The sequence below is a fragment of the Uranotaenia lowii genome, chromosome 2, assembly GCF_029784155.1.
Source record: "Uranotaenia lowii strain MFRU-FL chromosome 2, ASM2978415v1, whole genome shotgun sequence".
Taxonomy (NCBI): Eukaryota; Metazoa; Arthropoda; class Insecta; order Diptera; family Culicidae; genus Uranotaenia; species Uranotaenia lowii.
Genome location: NC_073692.1, coordinates 321,899,681 through 321,919,390, shown reverse-complemented (window position 1 = coordinate 321,919,390; position 19,710 = coordinate 321,899,681). Strand labels below are relative to the sequence as shown.

Genomic DNA, 19,710 nt, shown 5'->3' with positions numbered 1-19,710 from the left:
TTATAATTCCATTTGCAATAGAATAACAGCTCACCAAATTTTCACTGTCGGAATGTTTAGAATAAAAAACCCTTACTGATAAAGCACATGGAAGCGCTCTCATTTTTTTTTTCAAACCTAAAATTTGAAACAAAAACTAAGGTCACATAAAATCAACACCAAACTAATGACTGTATTTTTGACTTGATACCAATTAAGTTAGTTTTGACTGTGAATGAATTTTATACTTACTTCAAAATTTGCACGCTTGAAGATTTCAACCTGAATCATAGAGGAGAGAATCGAACACGCTTCTTCTGAACCATGGCCAATCCTTAGGTTGCTTTTAATTTAATGATCTGTTTAAAAAAAAACGTAGAATTTTTGCCTTTTCAAAGGCAAAGCTAAAAATTTTGCCATTTGTATTCATCAAATGATGCAGTAACTTTTTTTTTTAGCGAAATCGACATTTAGAGCAAGTTCACTCGTGTTGGGACAAAGTGGTAGAAATTTTGACACTTGTAGCAACACCTCTACATTAAGGTTGTCGGAAAACCAGAGCTTTTTTCAACGAAATCAGGCCAAGCGGGCCGGACCGAAGCAATCCTAAATTTTGTGACAAATATCCTGGCAAGTCCGGGTAAAACCAGGCAATCTTGCAGGCTACCCTACCCTAATCTATTTATCACGGAGAAAATACGAAGTAAACCAATAAAACTGATATCGATTTATTGCGAGAAAAAGGAAGCACTGCCTGACTATATAGTAGCCAGTGGGAAATAAAATACATCCATGAATCTTTCCGGATTCGTACCAAATTGGCATATGAGGATGTTTTCCCATAACCTTAAATCCACTTACAGCAGCAAGCAAAGTTAGCAGCATAGTTTACCGGAATGTTTGCTTGATGTTTGAAATAGAAAAAAATGTATGTACCTATGTTTTCGCATTGCGGGCGGACAGCTGTAGTGAAAAGAAAATCCGTAAATTCGTAAAGAAGTTTTTGATCTTGGACCGTCACGATGTGGCTACTGTTAGGGTATGCTCGCTCATAAATGATGTAAACCAGTTCTGTTAACGGATCCGGGATCGGTGTACCTACTTGATTTTCTCACACCGAGTCATTTCTGCGTTACGTAATTTAAGAATGACCACCTAGTGGAAAATCTCACCGGAGTATCTATTTCTAGCTTCCACAGGGCGATAAACTTTGAAATAACTGCTCATTGCAGGGTTGTGTTTATATGGGTCAGTGTGCTCAAAGGAGAAAAAACTGTTTACTTTCACCTGTCTACGAAGTTGTTACATACGAATTGTATATATGTTGAGAGTTCTAAACAGTGGCATCTGCAAGGAAAAATATTTTCGAGGTAACATTTATCTACATACCTACCAGTAACGTTATTCTGAAGTAAATGAAATAATGAACTACAGCGGCATTTTTTTAGTGAGAGGCTGAAAACTGTAGGTAAACGATACAAAAAAGCTGCATTTTTTATACTAGGGAAATGCATCAATAATTGAAATTCGCAGTTGAAAAATGACAAACTACACTCACTTTATCAATTGTCAATCAACGATTGACAAGTTCCAGTACTGAGTGCTAATTTCTCCCCCTTCAAACTTGAATCTCGTTAAATCGCTTCGTGAGTTGTCCCCATTTTGAAGGTTTGAAAAATGACGGAGACCGTTTAGTTTCGGGATGATTAATCAATGATTGTCGGTTAAGCAGATATCCTACACTTCATGGGGTCGAGCATTTAAGAGCCCCAAGAGTAAACGTAAGCATGTTAACGGTTTTATGACACTTTTGAACAAACCCGTAAACGATGTAAATGATCGGACAATTGATGGCATCGGGTGCAACTGGCTATTATAAAAGCAGAGAGAATGAAAAAAAAAAAAAATACACCAAAACAACTGCATCATTGTTCGTGTGATAATTGGGGGTATTCAGTATCCCAGTCATTAATCACATCAATTGCAGGATTTAACATTCCTCGTTTAATCTTGTCGATTACTGGCTCCTAACACAGGGGGCAATTATTGTGTTTTGAAGATAACAAAAACGGGAATTGCTTGCACTTGACTACATCATTAATTAAGATAAATTTATCATTTTTCGAACAACACATTTTCAAAATATCTTCCATGGCAAACGATGAATGTTTTTCGATTCAGTTTGAAGCTGCGATTATCTTATTAGGTGCCGTTAAAGAAAAAAAACCAATTAATTGCATATTTACGAATCATATTGGGGTCCAGCTGAATTTGCTTACCTGAAAATAGAAGAAAATAATCGAGTTAGTAAACCTTATATAAAATATCGTTTTATGAATTTAGAAAGGTTATTACAAATTATTGATTTTATCACCTTAAAAATTTTGCGTTCTGGATGAATTTTTTCAATGAGTATTTGAGTTTCGAAAGCTTATTCTAAAGTTTGAAATTCTATAAATTGATTTATGTATTTCAATTGTTCTCATCAAACAATTTTCTAAGAGAAAAACATGAAAATTTCAAAAATTGAACGAAAAAGGTAGCTTTCAGGAATTTTGAACTTGAATCTATAACTTAATTTTACCAGATATTAAATCAAAATATAAAAAAAGCTATATTTTTGTACAATTATACTAAACATTTTTAAACGTTTTGTGTGTATAAAATGAGAAAAGAATTCAGAACATTGGAAATCAGAATAACGATAAGGCAGGAATTTCGAAAGATAGAGTTTAATGCATTTGTAAAAGGTATCGTGCCCTTTTACAAAACTTATCGAGGAATAAATAAAGCTCAAAAACTTAAAAAACAAAAACAAACATTTTAAAACTAGAAAACTAAAATAAAACAAACAACAAACCTTATATCACATAGAAAAAAATCTCGTCTTTGATTAAATACATAATTTCTAGAATGGATTTGTTGAAGTATTGGAAATTTAAATGTTAATTTGTAGAATCCATGTTTAACTTACAAATTATGGTTTTTGAGTGAAAAATAAATCATCGTATTTTAAAGTCTGATATTTAAATTAACATTTTTTTTTAAGTTAGAAAAAATCCAAGATAGTAAAATCAAAGTTTAGTACAAAGAACAAAACATTGCAATTCCAAGAATAATAAGTAGGTAATTTCTTGTTATAAAAAGTTGAATAAAATAACACAAAATTTAAAAATTATTCGACTTTGTCTAATTTTAATCTGTTCCTATCCCAAAAGATTTGAATTCAAGCTTTAGATATTTCAACTATAAAATTCATGGCTGGTTACAAGCTTTTGAATAAATCGTTATACAGAATCAGATTGTGTGGTAAAATCTTCTGGTCATGATTTCTGAAAAAAAAAACTATTAAATAACGTGTAGACTGTAAAAATAAACTGTAAAAATGAATTAATGGTTATGATTTCGAAAAAACTGTTGAATCACGTAGAGACTGTAAAAATAAATTTATTCGAATCGGGATGACAAGGTTGTCTTAAATTACAGAATAATTTATAAATTCACAAAAATTGGGCAAATATTCATCAAAGAATCTGTTTCACAGAACACAGAATTTTGGAAATATTCATAGATTTTACAGATTTTTCAAATTTTTTACGTGTTTCCACAATTTCAATTTTTGATGTCAACAAAAAGAATGGATTTCAATGTTTTGACTGGAAAATTATAATAAGATTAGTAAGGTTTATTGACTTTCCTCAAGTAAATTATCAAAAGACCCAATTTTCATGACTTTACAATGAAATTTAAGGAAAAAGCATCACAGAAAAGTTTTTTTTACGCCAAACTTATCTGATAAGTTTTTTTTCTCGATTACACTTAAAGTCAAAAATGATAAGAGGTTTTAACTAAAGTTTTGAACTCTTTTTTTTTCAACTAGATCTAGAGTTTAGTGGGCTGCTCAATCGAGATTAAAAAATTGAACTTTTTTTATTTTAACATTTTATTTGGTTTTATTTTAATGTTCATAATAAATTATTGGAAATATGCACATATGTTTAAATTTCTTCGAAATTTATTAAATATTTGAAATCTTCTCATTTTTTTTAAGAAAAGAAAGCTGGAACTTTGAACCTTATTCTAGGAGTCACCAAAGTCAACCAAATTCCAGTAGAAAAAACTGAATAATCGATTACTAAGTTTTCTATCTAACTTCGAGATTCAATGATGGCCACTTCATTAAAAATTTCACAAAATGTATGTATGAAAAACTTAAATTATCTCTTCAACACTTGAAGTTCCAACCTCCTGAAATAGTGCATCATAAATAGCTGTAATTTGCCAACCACTGATCCGAATTTCACAAACTTGGTCTTGTTGAATTACTTGATGTGTCTAGTTTTAGTTTGTGGAACTTTATTTTCTTCCAATATTATGAATTTTCAAAATCCATATCGAAATGTAGTGGTAACTTTTTTTTAAAGACTTAACTCGACTTCGTTCATGTTTTTCAACGGTTTAACTCATCGTTAAAAATTGGTTAAAAATGCTGAATATGCCTTGAGTTTTCAACTTTTTGATTGTGTCATGAATTTTGAACTTTCAATAGTATATACATTCGGAAAAATCGTGCAAACAAGATAGTTTTGAAGCCAAAAACTCTTATCATTTTTTATCGCCACCCGGCTAATGCACATCACATTCACATTTCAAATATTTGCGAATATGGTTTACTTCGAAATTTTTAATCATATAATAATAAACTCATTCTAAAAAATATTTTTTGCCAGAATATAAAAACTGAAGAGTAAGGAATAGCTTTGTACTTATGAACGTTTTTCTTCACACCATGTAGGTACGTTAGAAAATCACATGGAGGTAAATAATAATATTTAACAAAAAAAGCTATCACTACATTTTGATAACTAATTCAAAATGCTGAAATCTCACAAAAAAGTTTTTACAAAACAAGAATTTGAGACTTCAAGAAATACAATAGTATAAAATTTGTAGAAATCGGTTATCTAGTTCCTGAGATACACGGCTCAAGATCTGGCGTTCTCACTTTTTTTTCACGACGGTCCTTGGAGTAACCAAATCTGACTTTGAGTGTTAAAACCCAACCCGCCTTACGCAAAATCGGCATAAAATAAATCATTATTTTATCTTATTTTTGCGCATAATGTTTCAAAACATGTGAAGCAATTCATGCTTATGTCAAGATGACAATGGTTTTATAAGCAGTTGTCAAAAGCTACAGCCAAGTGAAGTTCGAAAAAAAGAAAGAACAGTAAATGAACCAATTTTTCAAAAAAAAAAAAACATTTTGGTAGCCTCAGAAATTTTTATTCCATGTGTTTTTCTGCGATCTAAAAAAAATGGCTGTTTGACCTTGGAATTTCAACCATTCTGGATTCTGGAGAGAGACATCTCAGTTATATGTGAAATTTTTATTACAAAAATTATGTTGATTCGATGTAGCCTTAATATGCATAAGAAAAAAGGGAAAGATGGCTGAAACTACAACTGAAAAAATAATGATAATTAAGTTCTTCATTCCCTGTGGTTATGAAGCTTTTTTTCCTATAAAAATTTCCTAAACGCTGAAGTTTTTCGTTGAACTAAAGTTGGATGTAATCATAAAAGAAACTACTGTGAATTCAAAAGCGAAAAATAAGTTTTTAGAGGGTTAGAAGAACAACATAATGAATTTTCTACAAAATTTCGCATTCCCTGTTACACAGAAATTTTTTACATTAGTTGGGTGCGAATTTTAGTGTTAGTTGTTGATCAAACTGATCCATATTATCAACCATTCTCCGACGGTAGTTGGAGTTGTACTAATATCAAAATTAATCCAGACAGAAGTCAGAAGATCCGTCTTGCCTGCCGACCGAACCGAGTTCAACAATCGTAAACAAGAGAGCGAGACAGTTCATCTCTCTGCCACTTTTCGCTGACAGAGAAAATCTCTTGAGTTCATTTGGAAAATACAAAATTCATTCCACCCTACAGTCGAGAGAGTAAATGGGAGAAGTTCACTTAAACGATATAAAACGATAAAACTTTCTGTTTTCCATTTTCCTCTCTCGCAAGTTGACTTACGGATTTTCGATGGCAATTTATGCTGCTATGCTGTCACCGGCTCTCTCCTGTCTTCAAAAATTTTCTTTCACACTCTCGCTCTGCCGGGTTGTGGTGCTGCCGCACCGGTTCCGATAATCGCATAAAAACATAAATAATCCTTCGTCTCAATCCGGGGAATCCTCGTAAACTGATTTATTGATTCCTATCGAAAACCATTGCCGGAGTGGGTGAGCGAGCACTGGCCAGTATGGGTGGTGGTGGCGTGGAGGGTTAAGTTTTATGTCTTCCTCTGCCGAAAAATGAAAAATTGGGTATTTATGCTTCGAGGTGGTTGTGCAGCATTCTGCACCGAACAGAGAGCTCCATATGAAATTTAATTTTTCGATTCGGTTCATAAAAATTAAAAATAGACACATTAACACGGCACTGCGACGGGCTGGCGGTTTGTCTGATCGATATAGCAACTTTTGGTTTGACCATTCCTACAATGTGATACGTTTCGGTTTATTGTCCGATTGCTGGAAGCTTCGGAGGCATTCGGATATCAGTTACGCATGGTTGGTGGTATTCTGATCATGTTTATGATTTTCAAGGCATTAGGTTCTGGCTAAGCCAATTTTAATTGTCTGTACATTAGGCAAACAATCCTTTAATACTCATTCGTAGGACTTATGTTGGTAAGAAATAGTACGAAAAGGAAGATTATGTGAGATTTAACTAAGGGTTTAAAAAATGTATTTCGTTTCGATAAGAACCATCCGAAAAGCGGTCGCCAAAGGCCTTAAAAATTGTACGGTAATTTGCATAAAACACGCCAAAACTGTTCCTAGGTTGTTGGTAGTCCATTTTTAAAATATAAAAATCCGAGATAAATTTTTCTGAGCTTCAAAAAAAAAAAAATTAGTAGCTAACAAAATTGTAGAAATACACCGATTTTAAAGATAAATTTATTATGGAATTATTTTGCAGATATTCTCTTATATCTCACACCAGGGCCGTAGGAAGAACTGCCTTAAAGGTGGGGTTTTGGTGACAAGATTCTTCCTAATCCTAAAAGTGTTAAGTTTTTTTTTAATTAAAAAAAATGAATGAGGGAGGAATCATGAAGGCTTTATTTAAAAAAGAAACTTGTTTGGGATTCAAATCAGATTTATCTTTAACCCTTGAAAACTCGTACAATCAGATTTTGGTTTAAATTTTTTAAAGTACATATCTTCAATATAATAAACGGTTAACAACAAACCAATAAAATGTATTTTCTGAACCCGAAGATGAAGTTCAATTTATTTTATCAACAATAAATTATCATTAATAGTTTATTTCATTATTGAAATCCTAAAAATTGAAACTTAGATTTTTCAAGGTACGCAAGTTTTAAAATGAGTTTAGACTTTATTTTATAACAGTGGTTTTTACCTGTTTTGTGTTCTGTTATGGGAAATTTTGAATTTTAATTCCGAATTCTGCATTTTTAACCTGAATACAAAATTTAAATTCCTATCCTGACTGAAGTTTCCGAGTGATGAAACTCTAATATTTCATTTCTGGATCACCTTTATGGAACTTTTCAAAGTTTCAATTCGCCATAAGAATAAGGAGTAAAAATTTCGAATCCATATTTCAAAAATGGTTTATAATTTTAATTTTTTTTTTATATTCCGGAATGATGAGTTTCGAACTTCATCATGATCAAAAAATATCATCAGACTAAAAAGTTATGGAACTTCAAAGTCGAAGTGACAGTGCACATGCTTCCAATATCTATACAATTATAAATGGTACTGTATAAGAATGGAAGAAACAAAAAAAGGTATCTAGAAACTATTAAAAAAAAATTACCAACTTCAATGTGCAGGATTTGAACCCGCAATCTTCGTTTTCTAGGACAACACATAACCGACTACGCTACAGCAGCCTGTAGTATACCCGGTGGTTTCTTTTTCAATTTTTTTCAAAAAGAAGTTTTTGTTTACGTAGAAATAAACAAAACCAGTTAAAATTAATACTGAGCGGTATTAAACGAGTTCAATTCAAAATCATCTCAAAAACGCGATGAAGCCATTGAGACGAAATGTAAGCGTTTCGAGAAAAAAAAAATAAGATTTTGATGTTTTGAACGTTATTATTTTTTAAAAAAAGGCTGATCGAATATTTGTCTAAAACTTTACAAACAAATGCTGTGATTCATATCAATTTTAATGAATCATGCTCCTCATGGAAGGTTGATACTAAAATTCTGCATCTAACTGGACCGCCATTACTAAGATTAGCTAAAAACGTCAATTGCTCCAATTGCTTTTCTATCCCAAAATCGCTTATCAAACACAAGCCACATGCCACCCGCGCTTCTAAACATATTTATTTTTATGCTTCGTGACTGTGACTGTGGCTGCGACTTTATTGGCTTGCGTAATTAAATTTCTACTTCTAGAGTTTCGTCGTCGACAAACGGACTAGTTCGTCTGGAACAAAAGCATCGAAATACGGCACGTGGCAAGAAGGTCGACACTATATGAGAGTATGTAGACTGTTGACTTGGTGGTTTGACTAAATTACAATTTTCGACAACGCGTGGACCTAACGATGGTTTTTCTCTGTGGCTTATCAAAAAAGAATGCTGATGCCGGGAGGGGAACCTAATTTGAGAGCAATGGGAAGTGATTAGGAAATTAGTCAGCTTACTGAGTCGGCGACCATAGTTTATTGGATTGAGGCGATTGGTTGTTTGGTTTTGTTTGTATGGAGATTGATTTACCCCTGAAAATATTTTTGCATTACAATTTAGAACCCATATTCGTTAAAAATAAAGAACCAGAGTCAAAATTTAATCAAAAGGCAAAAGTAAAAATAAGTCAATATTCAAGAGTCCAGAGTACAGGTTTCAAAGATCAAAATTCAGAGCCCTGAGTCAAAAAACCAGGATTCAAATTTCAGATTAAAGAGTTCAGATTCCAGTGATCATAGTCCAAAGTCCAGAGTTTAAATTCTAGAGTTCAGAGTCCAGAGATCAGTCTCAAATGTCCTGAGAGTAGAGCCCGGGATCTAGAGTTGAGATTTCAGAGGCCAGAATCTCGGTTCCGTGGTCCATATGCAAAAGTTCAAGAGTCAAAAGAAGTCAAGGTTCAAGAGTCCAGAGTTTAGAGTCTTGAGTCTACAGTACCGATTTCAAAGATCAAAGTCCAGAGTCCTGAGTCAAGAAACAGGGATTGAAATTTCAGATTTCAGAGTTCAGAGTTCAGATTCCAGTGTTTATAGTCCTTTGCTCAGCGTTCAAAGTCCAGAGTTCAGAGCTAAGAGTTCAGAGTCCAGAGATCAGTGTCCAATGTCCTGAGAATAGAATCCAGGATCTAGAGTTGAGATTTCAGAAGCCAGAATCTCGGGTTCGTGGTCCATATTCAAGAGTTCAAGAGTCCAAAGAAGTCAAGATTAAAGAGTCCAGAGTTTAGAACCTGGAGTCTAGAGTACAGATTTCAAAGATCAAAGTCCAGAGTCCTGAGTCAAGAAAGCAGGATTAAAATTTCAGATTCTAGAGTTCAGAGTTCAGATTCCAGTGTTCATGGTCCTCAGTCCATAATCCAAAGTTCATAGTTCAGAGTCTAGAGTTCAGAGTCCAGAGTTCAGTGTCCAATGTTCTGAGAGTAGAATCTAGAATCTAGAGTTGAAATTTCAGAGGCCAGAATAACGGGTCCATGGTCCATATTCAAGAGTCCAAGAGTCAAAAGAAGTCAAGATTCAAGAGTTCAGAGTTTAGAGCCTAGAGTCCCGAGTACAGATTTCAAAGATCAAAGTCCAGAGTCCAAGAAACCAGGATTAAAATTTTAGGTTTCAGAGTTCTGATTCCAGTGTTCATAGTCCTAAGTCCAGAGTTCAGAGTCTAGAGTTCAGAGTCCGGAGTTCAGTGTCCAATGTCCTGAGAGTAGAATCCAGGATCTAGAGGCTCTAGAGTTGAGATTTTAGAGGCCAGAATCTCGGGCCCATTGTTCATATTCAAGAGTCAAGAGTTGAAAGAAGTCAAGATTCAAGAGTCAAGAGTTTAGAGTAGAGCCTGGAGTTCATAAAATAGAAAATAAAGTTCAAAGTCCAGAGTCCTGAGTCAAGAAACCAGGATTCCAATTTCAGATTCCAAAGTTTTGAGTTCAGATTCCAGTGTTCAGTGTCCAATGTCCTGAAAGTAGAATCCAGGATCTTGAGTTGAGATTTCAGATGCCAGAATCTTAGGTCCATGCACTATATTCAAGAGTCCAAGGGTCAAACGATGTCAATATTCAAGAGTCCAGAGTCTAGAGCCCATAGTACTGAGTAAAGATTTCAAAGATCAAAGTCCAGAGTCCTGAGTAAAGAAACAAGGATTCAAATTTCAGATTCCAGAGTTCAGAGTTCAGATCCCAGTGTTTCTAGTCCAAAGTCCAGAGTTCAGATTCCGGTGTTCAAAGTACTACATTCAGAGTCCAAAGTCCGGAGTTCAGAGTCTAGAGTTCAAAGTATAGAGTTCATTATTCGGTGTTCAGAGTTTAGTGTCCAATGTCTTGAGAGTAGAATCCAGGATCTAGAGTTTACATTTCAGAGGCCAGAATCTCAGGTCTATGTTCTATGATCAAGAGTCCAAGAGTCGAAAGAAGTCAATATTCAAGAGTCCAAAATACAGATTTCAAAGATCAAAGTCCAGAGTCTTGAGTTCAGCAACCAGGATTCCAATTTCAGTTTCAAGAGTTCAGAGTTCAGATTCCAGTGTTCATAGTACTAAGTTCAGAGTCCAAAGTCCGGAGCTCAGAGTCTAGAGTTCAGAGTCCGGAGTTCAATGTCAAATGTCCTGAGAGTAGTATCCCGGTTCTAGAGTTGAGATTTGAAAGGCCAGAATCTCGGCTCCATGGTCCATGTTCAAGAGTCAAAAAAAGTCAAGATTCAGGAGTCAAGAGTCTAGAGCCTGGTGTACAGTGTACCGATTTCAAAAATCCAAGTCCAGAGTCTTGAGTCAAGAAAATAGGATTCAAATTTCAGATTCCAGAGTTCAGAGTTCAGATTCCAGTGTTGATAGTTCTAAGTCTAGCGTCCAAAGTCCAGAGTTCAGACTTTAGAGTCCAAGAGTCAAAAGAAGTCAATTCACAAGAGTCCAAGGTTTAGAGCCCAGAATCCAGAGTACAGATTTCAAAGATCAAATTCTAGAGTCTTGAGTCAAGAAACCAGGATTTAAATTTCAGATTCCAGAGTTCAGAGTTCAGATTCCAGAATTCATAGTCCTAAGTCCAGAGTTCAAATTCAAGAGTTAAGAATCCAGAGTTCAGGGTCTAGAGTCCAAAGTTCAAAGTCCAGATACATACTTAGACAAAAGTCCACAGTCCAGGGCCAGAGTTCAGAGTCCTGAATACTAAGTCAAAACTTAGGGTCCAAATTACAGGGTCCAAAGCCAAGAACTGAGAGCCTAGGATTCAGAGTCTAGAGTTTAGGGATTAGGGTTCAGAGTTCATAGATCAGATTTCAAAGTCCATAGTTCAGTCAGAGTCCAGAGTTCAAAGTTAAGAGTCAGAAGTTCAGTATCCAGGGTCTAGAGTCATGAACTCAAAGTCCATAGTTCAGGGTCCAGAGTACTGAGTTTAAAATGCAGGATTCAGATTTCAGAGTTCAGATGCTAGAATCCACGGTTCAGGGTCCAGAGTCCAGACTAAAGATTCCAGAGTTTAGAGTCCAGCGTTGATAGTTTAACGACCCGAGCTCAGAGTTTAAAGTCTAGGGTCGAGATTAAAGAGAACAGAGTTCCGAGTCTTGGATAGTGAGTCTAGAATCCAGGAATCAAATTGCAGAGTTCAGAGGCCTGGAATGTAGAATCCAGAATTCAGAGTCAAAAGTCTAAAGTTCACAGTCTAGAGTCAAAAGTTCTCAGTCTAGAGTGCAGAATCTGGAATCTGTAATCCAGAATTCATAATATCTGTAGTTAAGAATCAATAGATGATCACTAAAACTAGAACGTCAAAAATCATAAATAGTTTAACATTTGTCACGGTCATTCACAACCAACTTACGTTGTTTCGAGATACTGAAAGTACTGGTACACCGGTTTCCGGAACAGGAATCCTTCCGCTTTTTCCACCATTGTGTAACGATCTCATGTAAGCCGACCGAGTTGGTTTAAAAATCAAACTATCGCCACCACAGCCTGGCGCACAGAATTCACTTAAAATCACACCTCGTAAAACCGGCAAGACGTAATTTTCGGAGATAAAACTTCACGATTCACGACTTTCGCGCATCACTATCGAGCCGGGTAATTATCCGCCAATTTCCCCGGAACACAATGGCTTGCTAAAAACTTTAAAACACTGACGTCTGCCGCCGCTCACTGACACGTTAAAAATGTTTCGCATTCATCTCTTTTTATGGCTAATGGATTAAAAATTTTATCACGCCCTAATTTGCACTTTTTTAATCGCTCCAAATCGCATAAAAACTGCAATGAGATTCGTAGCGCTGTAAAACTTCGCCTTCTTTTTTTGGGTTTGGTTTTGCTACACCTTTTTAGCTTGGCTAGGAGGAAAACTTTTGCTTTTTTTGCACTACCGACTTAAAACACATCTGATGGGCGTCACGTGGGTGTTGTTTTTCTCTCTATTCTCCTTTGCTTTTTGATTAAACTTTAAGCAGGTTAATTAAAAATTCACTTTTTTTCGTTCGGGTTCGTCTTACCAGCCATCGCCGTTGGCTTACGTCGAGCTAATCACAGAAGGAGAAAAAAACGGCTTTTCTTCTCAAACAAAATGCAATTTTCGCCACGGCTGCTTCCAGTTGCGTCACCCGGAAGCCCTCGATGTGACCCTCGTCGAAGGGAAGGCCCCTGATCCCTGTGTCTGGCCTGTGGATGGCTTGCTGAATGAAGGTGTCGTTATATCACAGATTCGTTTTGCTCCACTAGAACCTCTATGCTTATTTGTCGTGATTGGATTTGCGTTTTCCCAACAACGCTAGTTTGATGTAACACGATGATGAGTTTGATCGATGAAATTCTTATGCGATGCAATTCGAGTTACCGTTGATTGATGTCGTAGAATAGGTGCAAAACTTCCTGTGCCAACTTTTGGCGAAGGTTTCACTAGGAAAAGCTTCTGGAAGAAAGCTACGCTAGTTTTGCTAGGATTTCGATTTTGTTGTGATTGATCTGGAACAAAGAATATTTGGTTTGGTAAACTATTATTTCGGTTCAGGTGGAAACCGAAAGAGCGTGGAACTGTTGTTGTTGTTGTTGTTTATTGTTGTCACTGAAATATATTGTTGTATTGAGAAAATTTTCTCATCTACACATGTGAAAAGGATTGAAAATTCAACTTTCAGTAAAACTATCAGATAACGAATGAGAATGAAAAATTAAGATATGGAATACTTTTGACTGATTTTTTTTAGGCGTCTTGATTAAGTTGCGCAACTTACTTTTAAATAAAAATAGAAATTTATTTGCGAACTCGGTATCAAAATTATATTGCACATTAAAATTGGGGATTAATTTTTTAAAAATAAAGGTCATGATCACAAGAAAAAAAAAGTCGGTGAGAAAGTACAACGTACTTAAAAAGTCAGTTTTTAATACAGAATACGGTAAGAATACGCTTGTCTACGTACCGCGTAAAAGAAAACTGTGATGATTCCTAAAAACCGCGTGAAAAATCGTGCTGATTGCCGAAAATCGCGAAAAAAAACTTATGAAGTTGGGACAAGAGGACTGCTCTGGAAGTTGAGATATTTAGACATGAAATCTTAGACTTGAGAAATGAGACCTGAGACCTGAAACATGAGATATGAGACATTAGCCATGAGAGACCTGAGACCAGAGACCTGAGCCCTCAGACATGGAACCTGAGACCTGAGACTTGAGACCTGAGAAATGAGACATGCGATCTGCGACCTGAGACCTGGGACCTGGAATTTGAGACTTGAGACATAAGACTTGAAACCTGAGACATGAGACATGAGACCTGAGACTTGAAACCTGAGACCTAAGACCTGAGACATGAGACATAAAACATGATACTTGGAGCCTGAGACCTGAGATTTGAGACCTGACACATGAGACATGAGACTTGAGACCTGAGACCTGAGGCCGGAGACCTGAAGCCTGAGGTCTGAGGCCTGAGGTCTGAGACCTGAAAAGAGAGCCGTGAGACGTGAACCGTGAGAAGTGAGAAATGAGTCGTGAGAAGTGCGAAGTGAGACATGAGAAGTGAGAAATGAGTATAGGTGAGATGAGGGCATAATGGCCACCTTGAGAAGTCTAATTTAACCATAGAAAACAACTAAAATATGTAAGTTACATCATTGTTTCATGTTCAGACACTAAAAAAGTCTATTTCCAATGAATGATAAATGAAAAAAATCGCCTTCACAAGGAAGTCCTCTGATTATCTCTCCGGCACCTTACCAGTAGGCCAAATCGTCAGATGTGAACAAGTCAAGTTGTAGCTCTATAATTCAGTTGACTTCATGGAGTTGAATTCGCTGCTAGATTCTACGGCAGAAAATGTCCATCTTGCCCCAATCAATGGTGCTCTGGTCGCCCCGAGTCAACAAGTTAAAAAAACGCTTTTTAAAATTGATTATAGTGAAAAATCAAAAATTCAATGATAGTGAAAAATTGAAGAACAATGTGGACGGTGCAAAAAAATTATAATATTTTCGTCACTTTAGAACCTAGTTGGTTTTTTTGTAAATATTTTTGTAAAAATGATGAGGAGATTTCCTTTTTGCTGAAAAAATAATACTATAGGAACTTCAAAACTGTTCCTCGTGAAAATTTATTTGAAAAAAAAAATGCATATGTCCTTAGAAAAGAGGGTACCCACTTTGCCTAGGGTGCTCGTTATGCCCCTTATCTTCCCTATTTGAGACTCCATCAAAGAAATTTAAAATTTACTCCGATTATTTTATTTTGTTTTTAGTTCTATGCACCTACCTACATATTTTCAAAGTTATTTTTCATTTTGAAATCCTGAAAAAAACGGGTTAATTCATCTGGTTGTTTTTATCAATTTTAAATTTGAAACTGATAAAAACAACTAGATGAATAACCCAGCGATATGAAAAACGTGAGAAATTAAACATTGGTTAAGTAAACAGTTTCCATCAAATTATTTGATTTGGATTTGAAAATGATAAGAAAACTATCAAACATCCCAAACATTCGATTCTTATATTTGAATTCTCAACGCTTAAAAATCTGAACTAGAAAATTGATTGTTTTTCAAAACTGGAAAGCATGAAACATGATGAATTTTACATTTAAGATAATAATATTTCAATGCTAGTCCTTTAATCAAAACTCAAAACTTCAAAATGAGGATTAGAAAATGAAAACTCAGAATTTGACAAAAAGAACAATTAACTAAAAAGCGCTTGAAACTGTAATTTCTTAGTGTAAAATTTTTACTTTAACTTGTGAGCTTCATGATTAAAAGCTAACTTGTAAACGTTACTTTTCTTAGACTAAAAAACTTTGAAACCATGAGTAAAAATATGACCATGACTAAGATAGCAGATGGATCCGGCTCCTGTTTATTTTGTTTGAATTTTCTAAATGTCTAGTGTTCAATTATTAAATTTTTACCCTTCACTGCAATGTTTTTTTTTTTTGACAATGCTAATTGGACCAAATTTTCGCGGAAACGCTTGAATACTTTTTAGTCATATATTCACAATAGTTGTGCGGGAAAATAAGAGCAAATTTCTCATGGTATTTTTCAATGTTGGTTTTTTTCTATTGACGTCTAGACGTCTAAGTTGTTAAGAAGATGTGAAAAACATGCAAAAATGACAATTGTATTTTTTTATAGTGAGAATAGTGGGTAGATTTGATCCCATTTTCTTAGTTTCATCATATCTTTTTGAAAAAATTGAAAATCTAGCCAGTACAGTGTTTTAAAGAATCTTATATTGAGTAGCTGTGTTCGAAAAATTAGAAAAGTTTGTTGATAGGTGAATTAGAACCATTTTTGTAAAGCGTAATATTATTGGTTTTTCAAGATTAAGAGACAATTTTTTTTCACCTGGACATTTGATTTGTCACTATGGAGCATTTTCCCAGACTCCCCTAGTTTTTATTCGGGAAACCACTATTTTTGGACATATGCTGATTCTAGCAAAGTTTTTAGTTACACTTACAAAAAAAATTGACACGCCCTGCGAAAATTCTTGTTTTTCTTCTCTAGTATCATCTACTCGTCTCATTTTTTGAGGATAGCTACTCGACACTGGAAACACTGTAAGAGTGGCGAAATTTGAAAATTTCTCGAAAAGATATGATAAAAATAGGAAAAGTGGATCCTGCCTTAATATATATTTTTTTTAATAAAAAAAATACATGATCTTTATTTTGTGAGCGATAAATATTTCAATTTAGTGGTTTACCAAAAATTAAACATGACTGAAGATAAACTTAACCTAAACATATTTTTACACATTTCAGATCACTATCAACTTAAATCAAATCCTAACAACTCAATATAATTTTAGTCCGAGAAATTTAATTTGAAATTCAAACTTTTTCAACTGAGCTCTGAAACTTTTGTTGCATTCATAACTCGAAATTGTTATTAGAGTTCTAGACGAAATTTGAAATATCAAATTCATTTCTTTAGTCCTTTACTTATTGTCAGTGTTCATAATTTGATAAAGTTCAATTTTGTACGAATAACACTTTATCAATATTTGATTGAAATATGTACTTCAAAATTTCAATGAATTCTTAATGTCCACTAGACCATTTTTTTTCTCCTTTCCTTGGGATTTTCATGCCGAAAGATTAATCATTTATAAGCTCAACTACTCTCGAAACATAACAAATTTGAATTTTGAAAATCGACTCAATAAATAATGATATACAACGCTGCAAAGGAAAAATTTAAAAAATAAGCTTTTTTTTCGGAAATTCCAGGCTGGCGACCGAAACTTCCACATGCCATTCAGTTTTAATATATGATTTTAAAGGTTCATTTTTCACAATTTCAAAACATATAAAATAATTTCAATACGCCAAAGCGAGCAGAAGATATGGAAATTCTGAGAAGACATCATTTTCGGGGGTTTTTCCCAAGGGATTGAAATCAAGAGAGAATTCTTTGCATTTGGAGTGGTAATGATCACCACAACTGCTTCACAAATTGCAACAATTAGCACATTTTCACTCTCTCTGAGCACTGTTTTTTCTCATTTGAGCTCAAACCTTCAAATTCTTTTTAACAAATTGCCACAAATTACCACAAATTCAATCATTGCACATCATTGCACAATTTGTGTGATCATTGACGAATTATCTCCCTTCATTTCATTTCCCCGGTTTTTTCCGTTCGGAGCATAATCCAGACGTTCGGATAAGTTATTTCAACTGAAATTTCATAGATTCAGAAACTAGAATAAATTTCCTAATTAATGAATCATATATATCATCAGGGGAAGGCGCACAAACTCTCGGATCATATTGACCCGAACGGCAAAAGTGTAAGTTTTTTTTCGGCATGCCAGTTAGGGCACTTCCGGTGGTCACCGGAAGTTGCTTTTTCTACAGTTTATGTATCTCGTGGATTTAGTAATATGTTCCAAATTGCATATTTTTCCGTTTTTTTTCCAAGGAGTTATGATGAACTTAAAGTTCACTTCGGGAAGCTTAATGAAAGCGACAAGTCCTGTGAAAAGCTTTTTTATTTTTTTTTATTTTTGAGACATTTTAGAAAAAGATGAACATCAAAATTTAATCTATTGAAATTTAATACGAATGCTCGTAAAGAGATGTAACTCAACTGTTTTCGAATAATATAACCATAGAAATTCTTAATACGATTTTCAAGCGAAATTCAGTTAAGAACACAACACTACAAAAGTTTAAAAATTCAACTATGAATTTGAGTGTTATTTGAAAAAAATTGTTTATTTATATGTTTCAGTTTGTAGCTTGTAGCTTAGGTGATTAATTAAAAAACCGAGTTATCAACTCGCATTTACGGAGACTTAACTCTCTTCCCTCAGGGCACAAGTGCATAAATAATTGCGCCAGACCGTCTTGGGTGGCTCAGCGCCACAGCAGGGGTATCTTTGGCTGCGACAATCCCAAACAAATCATAAAAAAGCAATCCGAGAGTAAGCTACAAGATCTTTCTGTTTTCTGTACTCTAAGTTCTCCGTCAAAAAGTTCTCTTATCCGCAATAAATAACCACAGTCTCGTTGCGCACCCACCAACTTTCTAGGGTTGTTTTGGTTTAGAACCCGCAACCTAGTCGCGGTCGTTTCCGACTTCAAGTGCCCGTTCCGAGCGAGCAATCGCAGAATCGTTTATGCGCACTAAATAGTCTGAAGGAGTCCGCCGTCCACTCCAAAAACGGGGCCCAGTTATTATTTATGCATTCCCCGGACTCTGTCGCGTGTGTCGCGGAATAAACAATTCTTAAGCTTCTCTTTTGTCGTGGATTATTCTAATTTATAGTTGTAGACGATTAATTACTCGAAGCGATCGGCGAGTTATTGCTTTCCATTCGTCGATGCCGCAGCAAGCAATTGAATTTATGCGATTCGATTACGGTTGCATTTATCATCCCCGGTGCGATTTCAATTAATGCTGATGTTGGTTTATGACTGGAAAGCATTCATTGTATTAAGTATTGTCGTTGGAGTTGTCGTCCATTCAGCGCGATAGGGTTCAGTTACCTAACGGTGAGTCTTGAAACCATGAAAGAACAACACCAAATCAAACCACTAGACTTTCCCAGTTTTGTTGGTTTTGATTTTTTTTTTTTCGTTTTTGGTTTCCGGCCTCCGGAGAGCTTTTATAATCCGTCAACCTAATGAGAAGCCAATTACCATTCATTATCAGCCATTGTTCAGCTTCCTAGGGTGGGTTAGAAGGAGAGGTCCCAAAAAAAAAAATCAAGCGGTGCACAACTGGCCCATTCATTGTTGTAACTGTGCCAGCACCACTATTGGAACCGGGTAAATCTATTCAAATCCGAAAGCCCCCGGACCATCACACCTCCATTGAGCGGACCACTAATTACCAAGATAACTCTTAATGGCGAAAGAAAGCTTAGTTAATGAATACAAACACGACGGCCCATTAAGGGTATCAATTTCGGGGCGGCCGACGATGTCACTTCTGTTTGTTTCGTTTTCCTACTAACTAAAAAGACCACCGTCAACAGCAAAGCGGCGGCGGCGCACAATTCATTCCATGCCAATCAATATTTTGGAATTATGCAAATGTCACTCTTTCATGGCTAACGACGACGGGCAACCTGTTCTCGCCGAATGATAGATTCTCCCCGAAATGGGCCTACCATTTCTATCTTCAAAGCGGAATCCGATATGGGTTCGTAACATGGTTCGGCACCATGTGCTGGTCCTACGCTTCAGTTGTGCTGAAATCGTTTGATCAGGCGCTTATTTTTAGACTCATGCAACAGCCTTCTTTACATTAGGTCCTTTGTGGAAATTGTTGTAACCTGTAGGTTGACTTGTAGGCAATCCTAAAAGGAACAAGTAACAACATCAAATTTCAGAACCACAAAAATACCTCCGGTAACAGTTTAGTAATTTTCCTGACCACCCAAGCAATTAATGCACTGGAAACAATGTTTGCACTCAATTCAATTTATCAAAGAAAACCCCAAAAAACAAAACAAACAATGACCAGCCATCATTACCTATACCGAAAGTTTCAATTGTCTTTGACAAATCCTCTC

At 35.3% G+C, this 19,710-nt stretch overlaps 1 protein-coding gene across 1 annotated transcript in view; it reads right to left on the bottom strand.

Moving 5' to 3' along the window:
- Positions 1 to 19,710, bottom strand: part of LOC129748903 (uncharacterized) — a 300,169-nt gene that overhangs the window by 212,175 nt on the left and 68,284 nt on the right. The window contains exon 2 of the mRNA XM_055743695.1: positions 12,024 to 13,153. Coding sequence (XP_055599670.1) covers positions 12,024 to 12,094 — 71 coding nt within the window. The 5' untranslated portion in view covers positions 12,095 to 13,153. The remainder of the gene's footprint in view (positions 1 to 12,023; positions 13,154 to 19,710) is intronic.